Source organism: Eublepharis macularius, chromosome 3 (genome assembly GCF_028583425.1).
Source record: "Eublepharis macularius isolate TG4126 chromosome 3, MPM_Emac_v1.0, whole genome shotgun sequence".
In the NCBI taxonomy this organism is placed as follows: Eukaryota; Metazoa; Chordata; class Lepidosauria; order Squamata; family Eublepharidae; genus Eublepharis; species Eublepharis macularius.
Window position 1 is genome coordinate 168,053,348 of NC_072792.1, and position 20,024 is coordinate 168,073,371.

The window sequence follows — 20,024 nt, forward strand, 5'->3', positions numbered from 1 at the left end:
CAGCAACCCAATTTGCCTCTTTCAAGATGGCGTGCCAATCACATGTCTTTTCCCTTCCTCCCGACAGGCCCAAGGACTCTCAAAGTCTCGCGAGAACAGAGGATGTATTTAAAAGCCCAACTGAAGCTTTTGCGGCCTTGTTTAAAGACGCGAGGAAGAGGGTAAGAAGGTGAGCTGAAGAAGGGTTTGTGGAGGATCCGTTGGCATCTGCTTAGTTGCCGTCGTGGGCAGAGTGAGGCCTGCCGGGGGAAGGATCGGGGGGCGTTGATGTAACGTATGCCCAGGATATTAAGGCGTTATATGGGAGGAGGCGGTTAATCGATGTAAAGCGGCCGTCTGCCTGCCCTCGGCTTAAATGGAGCAGCTCATAAGGCAGACGCGGGTAGGGCTCCGCTTGAGACAGATTCTGTTTAATAATGCCCCCTGCTAAATGGTCAATACATATAGTTGCCAATCTCCTGGCGGTGGCTGGAAATCTCCCGGAATTGCCCTAGTCACCAGGCAACAAAGATCAGCTCCTCTGGTGAAAAATGGCTGCTTTGGATGGTTGGTCCCGTCTCTCCCCAAACCCCTGCCCCTGCTCTTGGCTCCACCGCCCCTAAATCTTCAGGAATTTGCCAACCTGGAGCTGGCCACCCTGCATTTGAGAAGCTACGTAAGAGCTCTAGCTGAGACTTTGGGGGGAAGCGAGGTGGCAGGATGGCTGTTAATTTTTATTTTTGAGTGTATGTTTAACAGTGCAGTGTTCTGCAGAGTTATTCTGCTCTATCCTTGTTCAGCATTTAAATTTAGGCGTAGGGTTGCCGTGTGTGTTTTTGAGGACCTCGGGGGGAGTGTATGTTTGCATGGGTTACAGGGTAAGGGTAGGATCATATCCGTGTGTCATTAGAACAGCTCCGCTTTCATCAGCTAATGCCTGAGATCAGTGCTTGGACATAAATTCAAAATAAGAGATTGTCCTGTGGATAGATGGCTATTGTCCAGCCCACCAGTTAAGTTCTGCCCCACAAGCCCTGCTCTCTGCACCCCGACATCCCGGGTGGCGATCAGAAACGGGGCTCTTTCAGTAGCTGCACCTCACTTGTGGAATGCCCTTCCCCGTGTGGCTTGTCTGCCCTCTTATTTTCTTTTAGGCCCCTGGGCATAACTTCTCTGTTCACCCAGGCTTTTATTTTAGGAGCTGATTTTTAAAATACTACTTAAATCTGGCATCTGCTATTTTAAGCAGTGCTCTGCTTTTAAGTTTTAACTTGGGCTCTCGGAGAGGCAGCGTTAAATTTTTTAAAATAAGTTCTTGGTTTGATAGTATAGAGATGGGTACCCTTCTTAGAGTGTGACAGTGTGGTCTGAGGAGCTGGGAGTGTAAATCGGGAGAGACTCCTGCACCCTAGGGTGCCTTAGCACAGTGTCTAACTTGTGTAATCTGAGTGTAGCAGGAAAACTTTAAAACAAAATGCAAATCGAGGGTGTACCAGAGAGCATTGTTCAGAAATTGTCTCACACAGTCACGTGAGACTAGCAGCACATTTGCGCAGCAACACTGAAAACGGTGAACTGTCCCATACTGTTCATTTTCATATATATAACAGCATAATAAACATGGATAAATTTGTTCTTTACTAAACAGTAAACATATCCTTGATAATGCATTGCATATGCCCATCAGCAGGGGTCCCCAGCCTTTTTGAGACTGTGGGCACCTTTGAAAATTAGGAAAGGGCACCGAAACCCGCCTTGAGTCTCAGTAAGAAAGGTGGATTACAAATGAAGTGATTAAAAAAAACACTTAAGAATTATCTTCTCTTTTAGAGTGGGCACAGGGTTTCTTAAGGCAAGGTTTTCCACACTCAAATATATAACATAAATTTTTCTCATTGGAAAATCTGGGCAACAGTGAAAAGAATTCTGTGATTCTTTTTTCTCCTTATGAGTGAAATGAAAGAGAAGGCTTTGCTCAAAATGTGTAGTATAAATTTTTAAATAATCTAAGTGATAATTTGTGTTGTACAATGGTAACATAAATAATGTCTCTTATAGAATATATTCAAATGAATAATTTTGGTAACAATATGCTGTAATGTTTTTAATAAACTTTTTATTGTTCAGTATCTTGAATATTACAACGTCAATATCCAAATACACTTGTGTCTGGAAAAGGGAGCTGTAACTCTCAAAAGCTTACACTCTGAAAATCTTGTTGGTCTCTGAGGTGCCACTGGACTCAAATCCTGTTGATCCAAAGATATTGGTAGTCCTAACTATTGTATGAGAGAATTAACAATATTTAGTTTACTACAGAATTTTTCTACCTCAGATGGTGAAAATTAAAGATATATGTGCTATGGTAACGTGAGGTGCAACATTTTGCAGCTGTTTTGCAAGTGTGTATGCAGTTTTTCTTGTAGAAGGAGATATTTATACTTTTAATTTCCAAAAATATTCCATAAATATTCCAAATTGTTACAAATGATGCATGCTATTTAATCATTAAAAGTTGTCTAGGTTTGATAGGCAAGTCAGTATTTTGCATATTTTAATTTTTCTCAAAATTCCTGGTTTTTCTGAAGGAAAAAAAGATTTCCCCACATGATTTCTTAATTTCTCAAAATTTTGAATGTAATATACTGTATTTTGAGTGAGCAGAACACTCTTTAAAAATACTTATTTTACTGAAGTTCTTTGGTGCTCTAGATCTCTACAGTTTTTCTGTTGCCTTTATGTATTTTTTCTGGGCTTTCACATCTCTAGCTTCTTCTTTTTGCCTGAGTAATAGTGATTAAATAGTTGTTTGTTCCTTCTTCTAGTATAAGCTAGAAGCTGATCATGCCTGATACAGAAGAAAGCTCCTCATCTGAGAACTCTGAAGGACCAAGCACCAGCCATTGTTCTGAGGGATTGCTGGAGATTCGCTCAGCTGAAGCTGTGCCTGGTAACCAAGATCCAAAGATGTGAGTCTTATTTCCCCCCCCCCCCTCTCATTTATGTATTTAATAAGACTGTATTGAAATTAGCATTACATAGCATTACATAGCTGTATTGAAATTAGCATTACATTACATTAGCTTTGTTAATTGATTTCCAGAATTCAGAACTTGAAGATGTGTAGCTATCTAGTCTTTAATGTAAAATAGTAAGCTTTTTTGTGATTAAAACACACCTCGGCCATCCAGTCTGCTCTCCATGTCCTCACCATTAAAGGTGAGGCAGGCAGCAACCAGAGACGGCTTTTTCAGTAGTGACACCACGCTTGTGGAATGCCCTTCCCCTTGAGGCCACCTATGTACCCTTCTTTTAGGTGCCAGGCCAAAACATTTCTGTTCACCTCAGCTTTTAATTAAGGGGTTGATGTTTGACCATTCTAATAGTGTGTTTTAGTCTGAAAACTAGTATTCATTTTAAGATGCTTATGCAACCTATGTTTTTATGCTTTGGTGAGGTTTTAGTAAAGAATATTTAACATTCTTGTGTTTTTATACGTTTTATTTTGTAAGCTGCCTTGGGCAGGTTCACTGGAAAGGCAGCGTAAAAGTTTTCTAAATAAAATGCTGTCTAAGGGCTTTGATCTTTTACCCCATCCCTCCCCACAAAGAAGCTTTTTTTAAGCTTCTGAGTGGAGCTGCTGGAGTTACTCAAAATGAAGCGCCTACAAAGATTGGCGGTGGAGAGTGCCCTCAAGTCATAACTGACTCATGGTGACCCCTGGTGGGGTTTTCATGACAAGAGACTAACAGAGGTAGTTTGCCATTGCCTGCCTCTGCAACCCTGATCTTTGTTGGTGGTCTCCCATCCAATTACTAACCAAGGTCAACCCTGCTTAGCTTCTGAGATCTGAAGAGATCAAGCTCACCTGGGTTGTCCAGCTCGGGGTGCCTACAAAGATTAACAGTTGGCTTTTGTGTTGCTGCAGGAACGGTTCAGCCTCAAGTTCACGGCCAACTTCAAGGAAAAAAGTAAAAATTCAGAATTCAGCCAAACTCGTTCGGCGACCTGAAAATCCATCTGCTACTGAAACCTGTCGCGGCCCTTCTGCTGAATCTTCAGTGAAATCTAAGTTGCCCAAGCCTAAAATTGACCTGAAAGCCCTCTTTGACTATCACTTCAGAAGGAAACAGCAAAGGAACCGCAGAGGCCCGCGGACAGAAGTGGCCGCTGAACTCAAGAACCCAGAACCACGTGCAAAGAGACCACGGCTCGTGGTCTCAAGAGAAGAGCGAAGGAGGAGATATAGGGAGAGGCACTTTCAGTTTCCTTTTGTGCAGAAACTCTATAGAAGGAAACACATTCCCTTGAAAATGGAGTGTTTGTTTGAGGTAAGTTGTAGCTGAGCTCTTGCGCAATCAGTTTTGTGCTTCTTAGTGTTCTAGACATTTATAGTTAGACTATACAAAGAAACAAACAATTATTACAGTTTATTTCCTGAGTATGGCAAGTCTTGATTTTAGGCCCGAATTAGTTGGTTTTCAAATAGGTCCTGCTTGGTTTTGTACCTGGCGTGACATATCTTTGCTTTTGGTTAGATTAGAGAGCTAGTTTGGTGTAGTGGTTAAGAGTGTGGGACTCTAATCTGGAGAACCGGGTTTGACTCCTTTATCTTCCACTTGAAGCCAGCTGGGTGACCTTGGGTCAGTCACAGCTTCTATGAGCTCTCTCAGCCCCACCCACCTCACAGGGTGTTTTGTTGTGGGGATAATAATGACATACTTTGTAAACCACTCTGAGTGGGTGTTAAGTCATTCTGAAGGGCGGTATATAAATCAAAGATTATTATTTTCCTAGGAAGCTGCTTTAAGAGGATTCTTCAAATACATTGAAATGCTGAAATACGAAGACCATCTCAAGAAAGCTCTGATGCAGCTGGATGCTGCAGATGATCTAGAAAGAGAGTGTTTGGAGTCACGGAAGCACAAATACTTGGATGATGACGGCCCTCTTTCTCCTATTGAGGAGACCAAGTATGTACTCTTGCTTAGAGCCCTGTTAGCAGTTGCATCTGTACAAAGTTTCAGATGGGACCAGAACGGAGGCCAGGAATTGGTTGAGTTTGACCACAGTAGAGTTTCTTCTTCTTTGCATGCCTTAGTAACTGATTAACTTCAGAAACTAGACTACTTAACTGGAGAAGAGTACAGGAAGCATGTCCTCCAACATAAAGTCTTCCAGGAGCGTGTGTCTGACAAGCTTGCTGTAGTTTCATTTTTAAAGATCAGTTAAAAGATAAGAGTGGCATTCTCTAGGTCTTCAATGGTTTTTGATCACAGTTTGTATAGAAGAGATAATCAGCACCAATTTGTGATACTGCATGGCAATGAGAGGTACATTGTGCTCAGAGGAACTGCACAATGCAGCATTGTAGGGAAAATAATTCAGCAGCAGCTCTTGTATATCTGATTAACCATTCTTGGTGATCAACCCTCAGGAATAGAAAGAATAAATGTGTGAGGTTTTCAATATACAGAGTATTGACTCCAATCTAAGACTAGGGCCGTCGTCACACGGGCTTTTATTTAGCGCTAAAATGGCACTATATCCCAGCAAACACCCACCTTATTCCAACACTGTAGCGATTTTCCCTCTTCTGCTTTGTGCTTGATAGTCGCGCTATTTTGTGCCTCAGTGTGAATGCCTCACATCGATGTATTTCGTCTCGCAACGTCCTATGCCCTCCCTTCAATCCCAGAATCCATTTCTTCCTGCGACTCCCCTTTTTTTTATTTTATTATGTCCTTATAACGCCATAACGACATAACACAATGCAAACTTTCTGCTGAAGTAAAAATGACTCAATCGCCATGGCAGAGACTTCAGTGATGGGGATCACGCCAGACAGGGAGTTTTCTGCGGGCAAAGGGCTATTTATATAATTTCAAAGTTGGAAAAACAAAAGGGTCGTAATGTTTTGCTCTAACGGAATGTTTATATGCTGTTATTCCGTTATAGCGGAATTAAACGCCAGAATAATTTTAAAAAAGGGGGAGGAGCTGCTTCTGTGCGGTTAGAGAGAACAGAACAGAGTGCTTCGGTGTGGACAGCTGGTGGCGCGAAGAGCCGTTAGGTGACCCAAAGAAACGTTACTGTGCCAATAACAGGTAGGACGCTATATGCTGCAAATTTAACGGAAGAGATGCCCGTGTGACGACGGCCTAGGTTTTTTCAAGATATGCCATCCAAAAGAAAGTTGTCTTAACATTTGCATATAAGTTATTTATGTCCAGTAAAAATAATTTTTGGTGTGTGAATGTTGGGGGGCCATTGAGTTACTTTCAAGTAAGTATAGTCGCTAATCCAACTTTGGGCTGCTGTTGTGTTTCAGTGGAGAAGACCCAAGTGAGAACTGTGACACAGAAGACATTGGCGCCAAGATTGTGGTAAGTAATTGTTGAATTAACATTTGATTACTTAAAGCTAGCGAGCCAGTTTGTTGTAGTTATTAAGAGCACGGGACTCTAATCTGGAGAGCCGGGTTTGATTCCTCACTCCTCCACTTGAAGCCAGCTGGGTGACTTTGGGTCAGTCACAGCTTCTAGGAGCTCTCTCAGCCCCACCCACCTCACAGTTAACTGATTTTTTTAATCTAGTCATGTTGAACTTGTTAAGATTGTATGTCTAAGATACATACTTGGGTCCGGTTGGCAAGCCTGCATGCATTTCAGCCGCCAGGTAGCAGTGTGAACTTGTGTAGCATATTGGTTAAGTGGTTGGGCCGTGAGTCAGCACTCTGCTAGTTTGACTCCTCCTACTGCCATGAGCTTTACAGGTAGTCTTGGGTAGGCCACTCATCTCAGCCCTAGCTCCCAGCTGTATTATGGGGATAATAACAGCTGTATTGTGGAGATAATAAAACGGACTGTGTTCACTGCTCTGAGTGGGTACTAATCTGTCCAGAAGGGCGGTATATAAGTACAGATATTGATCAGGAAATACAAATGTCAAAATATGAACCTTAGTCTTTAATCAGTCCCCCTAGTACTGTTGTTCTGCTCATTGTTTCTCTGGGTACTACTGTTTCTCTCTCCCGTTACTGTAGGAGAACAGCTGCTTCATTTTAAGTAGCAAGATTCCAAAGAAGAAGAAGAAATCCAAGATGATGTCCAAGTAAGTGGAATCTAATAGAATACTCAATAAGGGATCTGTAGGGGGATAAAACTGGATCTTTGATATAGGGTGGCTTTGACAGTGATAGGTGGAGCAGAGCTTTTCTACAGTAGTAAATACTAAGCAGGGGGTGAGATAGAGCTGATGGAGGCGAACTCCAGTGCCCACTAACCTAACCAAACGCTGTAAGCGCTGCTCTCCTAAAAGGTAAGCTCCCAAAGACTGTGTGCTGTAGTTGCTAATCCAGCGGCTCAGCACAGCTGTTTATCAACAGTATCTGTAGTAATTGGGCAGGCAGTTGTCAGCTTTCTATTTGTGCGTGTTTGGACAAAGCATCAGTGTCCAATCAGAGTCAGGATGTAAATAGATTTGCACGATGACTGCTCAAGATGGTGCTAATGAGATATACCTGTTTGCAGAAACCATGTCATATCTGCACTGACCCACATTACACCTTTCCTACTTTCTAAGATACTTAAGTACCCGACTTCCCTCAGTCTCGTTGCAGCAGGCCGGTATAGGTCATAAGTGTCCAACCCATGGGTCAAATGCAAGAATGCCTGACCCCTTGAGTGTAACTTGTGGTTTTTAGCAGGCTTGGAAGAAATGAGCTGTGACTCATGAAAGCTCATACCCTGCCACAAATAATGTTAGTCTTGTAGGTGCTACTGTACTATTGCTCTTTTCTACTCTAAAGTGGAGAAATGGCTAAAACAGCTGAGAGCCACCACCAATGATGGTAACCTTGATTCAGAATTGAACTGTCCTTGACTGAATATATCCCACAGTTTTATTGAATAGTCCAATTTGTTAAATACCACCGACTTGATCAAAAACGATCAGCGGCCAGCCTGTAATAGCAACCCTATAACTGTGCCCTTTTGTGCAAATAAAGTTGATGAAGCATTTTTCTGGGCTGCTTTTGCATTCCTTAAAAATCCATGTTTTAGAATAGCTTGCTGACTAAATCATCATTACCAATAAAAAATTCATCTGGCCAGCACACAAGTGGATTTCTGATCATGTGGCTGACTGTTGAAGAAACCTGGGTGCTCCTGGTGTAGAGGGATAGTCGTAGGAGGAGGCATACTTCATAATTGTGAAATAAAATGATGGCGAAATATTTTTTGTCCAAACAAACTTACTACGGATGTTAATACCAGAATTTTATTAGAGCTGGTTTATGCATGTGGTTCCTCTGTTTAGTTTCATACTTTAAATTTAATTGATGGTTTTGTTTCAGATCCTAATTCGAAGAGTTATAGACTGACTTTCTGTGTTGGAATCTGCTTTGGGGAGAGAAGCAGGGTGGAATTCTTAAAAATGCTAGCAAGGAAGCTGGAATGTTATTCTTTGTACAAGTTCCAGATTGTGCCATTAATATCTTATTCAGGTAAATGTTCTGTTCTGTTGACTGTACTAAAAGGTTGCCCGTTTTATTGCAAGATATTTGCTTTCAGAAATGTTTGAGATTTCATTACTTTTTTTTGTGCTAGCCTTGTGTGTGTGTGTGTGTGTGTGTGTGTGTGTGTGTGTGTTTTAAAAAAAACCCATTGAGCTGTGTAACTGTTTGATAATCTCTCTCTAAATGTCAGTGTTAATTGGCTTGCTTGACCTGAAAGAATATTTATTCTGCACGGTTGGGAATAGACTCGCCTGCATAAAAAGCAGCATGCACTAGTCAGTCCCATATCGTGCACAGCAGTTCATGTGATGATTGTTCGGCTCAACTGCTGAATGATTCAGAAATGAACTAAAGTTAACATTCTGACCCGAACTGAGCGCGTAATACCAGCATTGCTTTTGGCATTGTTGAAACATTGGTTCAGGGTACGTGAAAATATCTTACGATACGGTTCCCCAAGCCTCTTGGAAAGTTGACAGTAGGTAGTAGGTGCCACCACAATATGGCTTCTGGGGTGGGGGCTCAGCCAACAGCTGCCCTAGAGACTAAGGCCAGTCGCATGATGCTTGGAGGTTCCGAGCAAAGCACTGGAGTGGAGTGGAGGCGCATCTCTGAGCAGATGTTCCCTGCAGACACGGATGATTCATTCAGGGTTATTCTAAAGCAGACCTGCTTGAGGAAAGTCAGGATTGGGGGAACTAGGAAGCAGAAACACTGGAAACTTAAGGTGCCGTGTTGGGGATTATTGCCTTGTTTCTTAGTGTGGGTACATTTTCAGTAGAAGCTGACATGATGTGTGTGCTTGAACACCTGTGTGATGATGACCTGTGCTCAGATGGCTTTTTACGGACATTCCAGTTAATGCAAAAGTTGATGTATATCTGGCATCCTGTTGCTTTTCAGTTCCTCGATTCCACAGTACTGCTATGCAACTTGAACTGGTGGTGTCAAGTCTCTGAACCACACTGGAGCAGCATTCCTCCAAGCACATGAAAGGATTCAACTGAATACTCATTGTTCTTGTACACCAGAAAGGGTGTGAACAAATCAGTAGTACACTCTGGATTCGCGTTATCTCCTCCCCTCGGATCTTCTCAAATTCAGCTTGCGACTGCTGCTTTTTGATCCTCGTTTTTTATGGGAGAGGGCATGTTTGAGTGCTCAACATGGTGAAATTAAAAGCACCAAGCTGTCTGTACGGATGGCAGCCCAGCGTAGCCATGAGCAGATAGGGGTCCTGTCTCATGACCCTTTTATTTTTGTCTTCAAATCTCAACTGATGATACAGTGCTCTGAGAAAGCTGGAAGAAACTTCTTGAATTCAGACCAAACTTTGATCATCAAGCTCATCTCTGGAGATGCACAAAATTGTCCTGATTCGGGTCCTTATTCCCCAGTACTTACTGAAGGAGGATTCTTTCCAGACTTTGCTACACAGCATGCAGCAGGTTCGCCTACTTTCATTTAGGGTGAAGATGGCAAAAATGGGACTTGTCTGTCTGTAAAGGAGAGCAGTATGCCTTGAATGGAAATAAAGAAGGCTGCTTGAAACCCATGCTATATAGTACAGTGTGGCCTTGGACTTCATCTATTCCTTCTGGAAAAAAGAATATTGAATTGGCTGATATGCAAGATGTAAGTTGGTTACACGTTTAAGGAATAAGTTGCTAACTTTGTCTAGCAGACTAGATACTTGATGTAAGTTAGGGTGAGAGAGGGTGGCTGACCCGCAAGCAAGCTTCCATGGATGGGGAGGGATTTGAACCTGGGTCTCCCAGATCATGACACTGTAACCATTACACAACACTGTCTCTCGCCGTGAGTCTCTTCAGATACTAATGCGCCTTCAGCTATTCATACAGAGGCACATGCGGGGAAGTGAGAAACATAGCTTTTTGTAAGCAGTTTTTACCAAGCTATGGAAAACGAGGATTTATCAGGTACTTGGTATATTCAGTAACTTCGTAGCCTTTCCGTAGTGCATATGCTGTGATTCCCCCACTCCTCTGCTAACTTATGTGGCTTATAGGACCAAGACAGATAGTAGTTATTCAGGAGCTGAAACAGGTCGGCTTGCCATTAATGCTGGAAATGACTTCAGTTTATCCCACTGCCCTAAGATGACACGCTTGCATCCTAGAGAGAATTGGCACAAAGCTAAGCTGGAAGTGAAGTTGTGCTGTCTGAGGCATTTTTTCTAAAATGCAGGTAGCTCAGCCGTGCTTAACTCTGACTTTCTGAGATCTCCAGGGCAAGCACTGATGCAGGATAGTTTCTGCCACTATAAGATTTTGGGAGGCTTCATTGTTCCTCCACAGCTTTGCGTAAGGAAGATCGCAAGCCCTTGTGAGCACGGTTTCAGGGTTTGGCTAGTTCCGTAGTCAAAAAACCCATGCAGCAAAGTGCTCAGACTAAAACCTTCCTTTGCAACCCACAGCTGATTCATATTGGTTGTGTTACTTATGGGAAGGAACATCTCATTCACTAGGACAGAACCATCATGGCTGGGAACTCCATGCTCGCTGTTGGCAGTGTAACCATTTGCTTGGGCAAGGGTTTTCTGAAATTGCATGAGGTTTGCAGCAGAACACCATAAGCCAGGTCATTCTGTCTCTGACGGTCCCTTCTCCCACCACTGCCCGTCCCAGAATTTATGGGATAACAGCAGGCGCTTGAGAAAGGTGCTCTGTTCCCAAGAAAAGGCCTCTGGCAATTAGATGGCAGACCTTTTAGCTTGCTTACAGAAGTGTGTACGGTGGTTCTTTTTACAGTAACTGCAAGTCAAACACTTTCCCTGGAGGATTTCATACTAGTGTCTTACAAATAGCTCTATTAAATTCTTGATTTCTGAGACTAAGGATTTTTATTTCTCAATTTGTTCCTGCTTGCAGCATTCCTTGGAACTAGGCCTTCCAAGTTGGTCCAGGGAGGAGGTAAGTTGAATGTGTCTTCATAAGTTAGATTTCCAGGGGGAGAAACACAAAGCTACTCTGGCACTGAGTGGTATCTGCATCCAGCAGCGTGCTCCTGGTGGCATGTTCAAAAAGCAGTGCCATAACAATTCAGCATGTGGCATCGTTGGTTTTCAAGCGATTGTGCTTGTTAAACCTGGTATTTTTGCTGAAACAAGATCTGTCACTTGGTGATAATGCATAGTGGCTTGACTCCAGTGTAACCGTAGCTCATGTGGAAGGACTTTGGATTGTTCAAAAGATCCAAAGCACATTTGAGTGGAAAAGAGTGCATTTAGAATAAATTGTATCAATATTCTATGGAAATTCCTGCTGCAACCAGGATTGCTCCATAGGGCTTGAAAATAGATTCTTTGCATTAACATTCCCGTGAACATGGCATTGCTTTCTTTGAAAAAGCCTGTCCCTAGTTGGCATTGTCAGTAGGTAGCCTAGAGCAGCTGTGCCAAACTGTTTCCTGATGGGCTGTTGCTGCGTCTGCAAAACAAAGAGCCAATCGTGGGAGGAGCCTCAGAACCCAGGAGGCATCCCTTGGGAAGCAGCTGCCTGCATCATAGACCCTTGCTTGGAATCTCCCAGCATTTTGGGAGAGATTGGCCCCCAAGTCAACCACTTTGAGGTTATGCTGACTACCATATTGTAGAAAGCCCCAAGTGCCCATAGACTCAACAGTGAACCAGTTTGGTGTAGTGGTCAAGAGTGTGGGACTCTCATCTGGAAAACCGGGGTTCATTCCCCACTCCGCCTGAAGCCAGCTAGGTGACCTGGGGTCAGTCACAGCTTCTAGGAGCTCTTCACCCCCACCTCATAAGGTGTTTTATTGTGAGGATAATATTAACATACTTGTAACACGCTCTGAGTGGGCATTAAGTTGTCCTGAAAGGCAGTATATAAATCAAATGTTACTATTAGTATAACAAGGGTGGGTGGGGTCTCTGGCTTAGAGAGTCTACGAAAATTCACCAATAGCATGTTTGTGTTTTTTCAAGGCTTCCAGGTGAAATGGCTTTCCTCACCAACAACTTTGAGTGGAAGCAACGAATGAAGGTAACTTCCCAAAATTTTCTTTCGAACGTAAGGGAAGCACCCAGGAGATGCTGGCCAGTTTATAAATAACCTGCCTTGTTGCTACAGGAGAAAGGGCACAACTCATTTTGTGTCTGAATTCAGTAACAAGGCTACAGGAAACACAGGCTAAGCTTCCATCATTGTGCGTTAAATTACATTGGTGACAATGAGGCCTGTAATATTTGCCAAAAGAAGATATTGGTGTATTCACTTCCAGCAGGTAGTTGGGTTGGTCTGTAGTAGAAGAGCAAGGTTTGGGTCTAGTAGCGCCTTAAAGACAACTAAGTTTCCAGGGTCTGAGCTTTCAAGAGTCAGAGCTCCCTTCATCAGATAATTAATTTGACAGGTTTTTATTTCAGCCTAACCTTTCATGATGCAGAGCTCCCTTCGAGGAAGTCCATGTGGAAAACGCATGATGGACTGAAACCCTCTTAGTTACACAGCATTATCTAATCATATCATTAGTACTTAAGGCGCTTCAGGACTCGGATTTGTTTTCTGAAACTACTCCACACCTCCTCTAGACCTTGTTACACAAAAGTTGTTGATCTGCAGAGAATGACGAGCAAGAAACTGCTTAGCTTTGCTGCAGAAAAAGAGTGTTTTGTAAAATTAAAAAATATGAAGGGATGCCATTATCAGTATGATATTAAGTAAGCTGAGCAGCTTCAGAGTTTGCACAGTTCTCTGGGTTGTTTTGTTTTTTTACTGGGGGGACGGACATGCAATATTGTCCTTACATTTTAATGATTATTCCAGTAAAATAATTTCTGCAAAGTTTGGATCTTGCTTGGATTTAAAATGCACTTGATTTCCTTTTTTTCAAATCAAATTTTAGTTCAAGCACTTACTGCTGTGAGGACACAGACATGGCTTTGTTTTAGCATATTTATACTGATTTTTGTTTAGTAAGTGCTGTGTTAGGTAGCCCACCTTTGTCAGCGATTGGAATCTCATCAGGGTGGGCTGCGGTTAAGTGCTTGAACGGGAACCACCAAGGAAGTCCAGGGTTGTTATGCAGAGGCAGGCAATGGCCACCCATCTCTGAATGTCTCTTGCCTTGAAAACCCCATGAGGTTGTCATAAGTGGTGTGCAGCTTGACAGCACTTCCCACCACCAAATGCTGTATTTAGGGCACTGGGGAAATCCTGGGAAACCCACATCACTGTCCATCTGCATTAGATTTGAGAAGCAAATTGAATGACAGTTTCATTCAATTGCAACAGAAAGGCATCTTATGTATCTGAGAGATCAAAAGCCATCATCTGCTTCCATACATGACTGTCCCAACATGTCTGCTGCTACCCACATATTTTGTTCTGCACAGTGACGGGGAACAGATGATAAACTTGATAGCGGCTAGTCCAGATGTTGTATGTTGGTGTTCACCGCAGCTGACTGAAGCTTGAAAGTGCTCCGCTGAATTCTGTTTCTGTTTTTTTTTTTTAAAGGAAATCCAGCTTGTTTGTGTGCCTCCTAGATCGGTAAGAAACCGTTATCGCTGCTTATGTTACCTAAAGTGGTTAAAAGGAGAAACTTTGAGGCTTAATAAGGCTCTGAACAGAAGTCTATAATAAACCCCTGTTCACTGCAGCTTGGGGCATTTACAGACACTAAAAGAAAGGAAGAAATGGCCGCTTTGACCAATGCTGTGGTGAGGAATTGTTATGATGACTGGCAAAAGATGTTCAACTGCTCTGAGCACAGTGAATGATGCCTAGCCATTCTGAACAATTTGCCTGAACAGCCTGCTTGCAAGCAAAGGGAAAACCACCCGGAGTCTTGCACTGCCCCACAGGGCCTGTGGCAGATGTTTTTGTCACTTGTTCCTTCTACAGTTTGATTGATTGGATTTTTAGCCCGCCCTCCCCACAAGCAGGCTCAGGGCGGGTTACAATCATAGATAAATTACAACAAATAAAACCAGTAAAATACAACTCAGTACCAACATGGATTTCAACATTCCAGGTGGTGCACCCTTCCCCCTTTCCCTGCCCACCATACACAAGGGAAGAAAAGGGTGGAGGTGTGGGTTGGTGAACCTCTAACTCCTCAAGCATGGGGAGGAGATGGACCATTTGCTCCCCTCCGCCCACCCCAACTGGCAGGAGACCGGCAGGGAGGCTAATTAGATGGCTCGAGTGCAGGCCTTCACTATATGCCTGGTGGAACATCTCTGTCTTACAGGCCCACCGAAAAGATACAAGTTCTTGGCCGGTCCAAGTGTCTTCCAACAACAGAGTTGCGCCAGGTTGGGGCCAGAACAGAAAATGCCCTGGCCCTGGTCAAGGCCAACCGAGCCCCTCTGGGGCCAGGGACCCCCAGTAGGTGTTTACTTGCAGATCTAAGAGCAAGGGCATGGTGCTGATTGACCACTCTGCTATCTTGCATGGAGTTCAGGCCTGTGAGTAAACCAGGTGCTTTAAGCAGTGGTTCTCCAGGCTGAGGCTGGGCACGTCTGGTATAGGATGAGGAGTCTTCAGGGCACAGGTACTGCAGAAGCATCTTTGTGTTCTCGCTTTTGGGGGTGGGGTGGAGGGATGCATGAACTCAGTCAAGGGCAGTGCTGTGGCTCCGTGGGAGAGCTTGTGCTTTACGTGCAGACAATCCCAGCTTCAGCCCCTGGTATTTCTAGTGAAAGGATCGGGTAGGATATGATAGACCTCAACTGAAGAGTCCAAGTGGTCAAGATGGCATTAGATAGACCAGTGATCTATTCCTGTGTAAGGCAGCTTTATGCATGTTGGTTTAAAGCTACATGGATATACAACTGTCATAGGAAGGGACCCCCAGGGTCATCTTGTCTAATCCCTTGCACAGTGCACAAAATTCACAGCCCTCCCCTGCTCTCAGAGTGACCTCTGCTCAATATCTCTTTCAGGATGTATGGTGCAAATGAAACAAAACGAAAATTAATGTTAAGGTAAGCGACACTTCAGTGAGTTCTCCCGCTGCTCCCTGCAGACATTAGCAACAGCTACACACAGTCTGAATTCCTGGATGTAATCATCTGACCTTAAATAGACTGTTTTCTAGGCATTATAGAAATGGTTACAATAGTAGAATTTACATGCTTCTGAACTGCAGATAGTCTGTAAGTTTACCAGTAAAAAAAATTCAGTTGATTTCTTGTGTAGTATACTTGAAGGGTTAAATCAGTATTTGGCCCTCTGTTACACTTTCGTCTTGGGGTACCAAAAGGAGGGGGGATACACTTTCACTGAGGCCTATCCCGATGGGGCTTTGCAGTAGGTTCTCATCGTTGGAAATGCCTCAAAGAGCAAACTTTGTGGTTTCGCTTTACCCACTGAACTATGTTGTTAGATCTGTGGGATAAAACTACAAGACAGTAGTTCCAGTTTGCCTTCAGGGAACAGTATTTAAAAAAAATGTCTTTCTCTAGGCCTCGGTATTTGTACAGCCCTGCGTGTTTCACTGAAAACTGTTATCTCCAAAAGGTAAATCTTGGCTCTGACTCTCTATAAGAAGTCTTATTTTATGCAATGCTTCACTTGTGGGTGACTCTACTTCTGTAAGATCAGGCCATGAGGATAATTTGCCAGGACTGTATGCCATGAAAATTGTTCCAAGGAAGCTTTACCGAGCTGTCTCTTTGTCACAGGGGTTCTGGCTGGAGAAGTCGTATCCTCAGTTATCCTGGTGGCTTAGCAACGTTTTCCAGGTTAGTAAGTCTTGCTTGATAGCAGGAAGATGCTAATACATACTAGGGGTGTGCACCCCCAAAAGATTCGGGTTTTTCCCTTTAAACTCTCCCCTTTTCTAGCTGGTTGGAGGGAGGGGGGAGTTTAAAGGGTAATGATTCATTCATTGTTTTTTCCTTTGTCCTATTCCAAGCTCTGCAGTAGACCTGTTCCATAGCCAGACCTTCCATCTTACCATTGTTGCTGATTTTATCATATCAGTTCTTGGTTCTCTCTTATCAAAGCTGGTGACCACCAGTCGCATCAGTCTCTCAAGGTGGTTGGGTCACCTCAGTCTGGACACTTGCACTGCTACAGAAATGGTTGCTTAAACCCAGATTCACATTGCATTACCTGGTCACTTACCAAGGCTGCCATGAAATGCCATTTCTGGTATGCTGTGGATGTGACCGCAAAGCAACTCCTCCAGGTTTTTCAGCTGCTGCTTTGGTAGCATCAGATCTGTTGGAAACAACCAAGTCTACAACCAAAAACCTGAATACAGTTGCAGGACGAGGAATTGCTATCAGGGCTTGTAAGATCTTGCATGGCACAGACCAGGGTCTCTGTCTCCTGGCCACAGAATCAGCACAACTGGACTGTATTCCAGCTCTGTGTATGTCTAAACATTGGCTTTCTAGAACTGCTTCATGTTTAGCATGTGCTAATACTGTTTTTCAGAATCGGTTGACCTCATCACTGCCAGAAAATCCACCATGTTATCTGTGGAGGAATTTATGGAATGGCTCCAGCTGAGTAGAGAAAGGTGAGAACTTGTGCTCTTAAGTTAGAACTACTTGGTGAAGGTCACTTCAAAGAGGGCTGAGGGGTGTTGAACCAACAGCTCTTAACGCGATGACCTTAAATAGAAATCCTCTGCAGGATGTCAGGGGCACTTGGTGTGCCATCTGGTCTATACCAGAGGAAACAAATTTTTAAACAGAAATATTTAAATGGCTACTTCGTGTGGTGCCTGATCTTGTCAGATCTCAGAAGCTAAGCAGGGTTGGTTTTGGTTAGTAATTGGATGGGAGATCTGCAATGAAGACCAAGGTTCCAGAGGCAAGCAATGGCAAACCACCTCTGAGTTTCTTGCCATGAAAACCCCACCAGAGGTCACCATAAGCCAACTCTGACTTGAGTGCACTCTCCACCACCACTTTGTGTGGAAGTTTAGGTCTAGACTTTTGGGGAGAGTTTAGGAAAATTTGAACTTACTTCCTGGGCTACTTGTGAAACAGAGGAAGTACATACAGCACTTGCCAATATGCTATGAGGGCTAATGTTTGAATTTCAGATTGTACACAAATCTCTTGATCTTGTGAGGCATGGCTTTTAATAGAATAGAAAATCAAGAACACAATCCAGATACCTTTTGTTATAACCAACCAAATGTCACCGCACGACATCCACCATGAAGAAGTGTTGTGGAGAATGCAAAAGTCGGCGGTGTCTTCTGGCTAGTCCTACTTAAGGGTATGCAGATTGTGTTGATTTTTTTGGACTGAATACTTTTGCACATTAGGTCTAGAGCAATGATATTCCACAGGGGGATAAAGAGAGGTCCTAGCAGGATTGAACTGGAGGTCATATGAGTCATACAAAGGAGGCACTGGAGTTGTGCAAGCATTCACAAGGCACTGGAAGACCAGTGCTGGCAGGAGGGGTCTTCTGAACCTGCCAGTGATAAAAAAGGATCGCTTCTATGAAGTGACTTCATGTTGCCTTTTGTTACTCCTCTAAGAGGCAGGGTGCATTTACTTGTCTGGCACATGTGCAGATGCAGCAGCAAAATAGTGACTCTAGAGGGGCTTGCAACCCCTGTGAGGGTTTCCCATGGATGAAGATCACTGCTGCAGGGGTGTAGTCAAAGTACAGTTGCTTAATTGGACTACGTGTCAGCTTTTTTTTTTTTTTTGCTCAGGTTTCTAATTTTCTATGAAAAAGCTGAAAGAACTCTGAATAGGCCCTGATGTCGTTGCTATGGTGCCATCTCAGTTGCAGACACCTGAAGAATAAACTGAACATCTGAGAATTCAACCATGAATGACTGACTGGTCTTCTAAAAGAACATGGGCTGATTTCTTGCATCGTGAAAAAATGCTGTGTTCTGATGAGATGTTCAGTAAACAACTGTGCTGATATATCCTGCTTTCCTAAGCATACAAAGTTTACTTAAGTATCTCCCTTCCTGCAACCTCCATTTGAGATTAAATTTTTATTGAAAGTTGCGTCAGTGTTCACTGTTTGAAGAACTGAGCTTGACCCCACTGAAAAGAACTTTTTAACAATAATCTTGAACAGCCTTTTTCTGTTGGAAAGAACAAGGAAATAGGAACCTGGGACAATGAAAGTGCTACTTTAAAACTTTATTTATACCCTGCCTTTCTCCCCAGTGGGGTAACTAAATCAGCTTGTCATTTCCACTCTAGGAGGTATGTTAGGCTAACAGTTGCCCAGCAAGCTCTTAAGGTAAAGGGGATTTGAACTTTGGTCCCCCAGGACCTAGTCTGACACTCTTGATCACTATGCAGCATTGCTTATACAGGGGGTGGGGGGGGGGGAATACTTGCATCCTCAGTTCAAATGCCTTTAAAATTCACAGACACGTGTAAAGTAAACCAGAGAGAGCCTGTATCACTACACACGTGTGAATAGTGTTCACCTACCCATTTTGGTTAATGTGGGACAAATGGCCATAGAGCAGAGTGTATTTCAAGGTAGGCCAGTTTCTGAATACTACTTAGGGGGCCCCCCTGTGGAGCATGTTGCAGTCAGTGATCTGTTTTCGGTGTAATCAGGTTATGTATCACATTGGCCAAATATTCTGCCCAAAGGGCTGCAGCTGGCAAAAGGTGGTGCTGGCCACAGTCACCACCTGCTTATCCAGCAGTAGGGCTGGGTCCAAGAGCCCACCTTCTCCCCCTGAACGGACGGCCTTTTCAACCCTGGCTCAGCCCTTCTGCTCACCAGGAACAGTCCCATCATCCTCTCCAAAATTGCCCCTTAGCACTGGGTCAGGGTTTCTTCAGCATCCCTTGGCTCAGCCGGAAGTGCAAGAGAGACCTCCTAGAATGAGCAAATGTTGGAGACAAAATATCTGGTCCCCCTACAGTTTGCTAACTGTAGATAAATAACCAAATAAAATGAATTAACTCATTATTGACAGAGGGAAAAAGAATTTTTTAAAAATTTTCTCAGTCTATATATTTGATTACTTAAATACTTGCGTACAGTAATTAAGTTTTGCTTTGTTTTGAAGTAATATGAATTTAATATGGATAATAGTATACAAGTGTTTAGTTTCATTTATGCAGGATCCTCAAAAATAGATGGAAGTATAATCTGTATTGCAGTGGTCTATCTGCTTGGAATTGAGGAAGGGGTGTGAAAGGGGTGTTCATATATTTTGTAGGTACTGCAATGTATTTCACAGCATATATGTTAGGTTTTTTAAAATAGCTTTCTGTATAAGGTTCTATGCACTATCAACTGTTCTTTTCTATTTCTTAAATAAAAATTTAAAATAATGATCTACAGATTAGTGACAACCCAATATTTTGCTGACCCTAAGAAAACATCTCTTCAGAGCAGCACTGGTGGCACAAAATCTAGTTCCTGGAGTTGTGCTTAAATTCATTCACTTTTTATAAAACTACTCATGTTGAAAAGTTAAACATAGTTGGATCCAAAGAACAGAGCTTCTTTGCTAGCTTTCCTTTCCTATATGCTGTTCATAGGGATTGGGGTATTGTGGTGTGAGGAGGAAAATCAGTGTAAGTGAT

General features: G+C 43.1%; 1 protein-coding gene and 4 non-coding genes across 5 annotated transcripts; all 5 read left to right on the forward strand.

Moving 5' to 3' along the window:
* The first annotated feature begins 126 nt into the window (after positions 1-126).
* On the forward strand, positions 127-19,778 carry TAF1D (TATA-box binding protein associated factor, RNA polymerase I subunit D). The gene is made up of 16 exons (XM_054974648.1): positions 127-169; positions 2,805-2,948; positions 3,908-4,310; positions 4,777-4,952; positions 6,311-6,365; positions 7,025-7,092; positions 8,336-8,485; positions 9,401-10,132; positions 11,389-11,430; positions 12,459-12,516; positions 13,990-14,022; positions 15,420-15,461; positions 15,942-15,996; positions 16,161-16,220; positions 16,921-17,005; positions 18,164-19,778. Exons 2-7 carry the CDS (start codon positions 2,824-2,826, stop codon positions 8,340-8,342), a joined length of 834 nt encoding a protein of 277 aa, XP_054830623.1. The 5' UTR covers positions 127-169; positions 2,805-2,823; the 3' UTR covers positions 8,343-8,485; positions 9,401-10,132; positions 11,389-11,430; positions 12,459-12,516; positions 13,990-14,022; positions 15,420-15,461; positions 15,942-15,996; positions 16,161-16,220; positions 16,921-17,005; positions 18,164-19,778.
* Positions 8,797-8,868, forward strand: LOC129326839 (small nucleolar RNA SNORD5). The gene has a single exon (XR_008596759.1). It is a non-coding gene; the product is annotated as a small nucleolar RNA SNORD5 (small nucleolar RNA).
* Positions 11,490-11,628, forward strand: LOC129326829 (small nucleolar RNA SNORA8). The gene has a single exon (XR_008596750.1). It is a non-coding gene; the product is annotated as a small nucleolar RNA SNORA8 (small nucleolar RNA).
* Positions 12,588-12,721, forward strand: LOC129326830 (small nucleolar RNA SNORA1). Its single transcript, XR_008596751.1, has one exon. It is a non-coding gene; the product is annotated as a small nucleolar RNA SNORA1 (small nucleolar RNA).
* On the forward strand, positions 15,758-15,890 carry LOC129326833 (small nucleolar RNA SNORA18). Its single transcript, XR_008596753.1, has one exon. It is a non-coding gene; the product is annotated as a small nucleolar RNA SNORA18 (small nucleolar RNA).
* Positions 19,779-20,024: the final 246 nt, after the last annotated feature.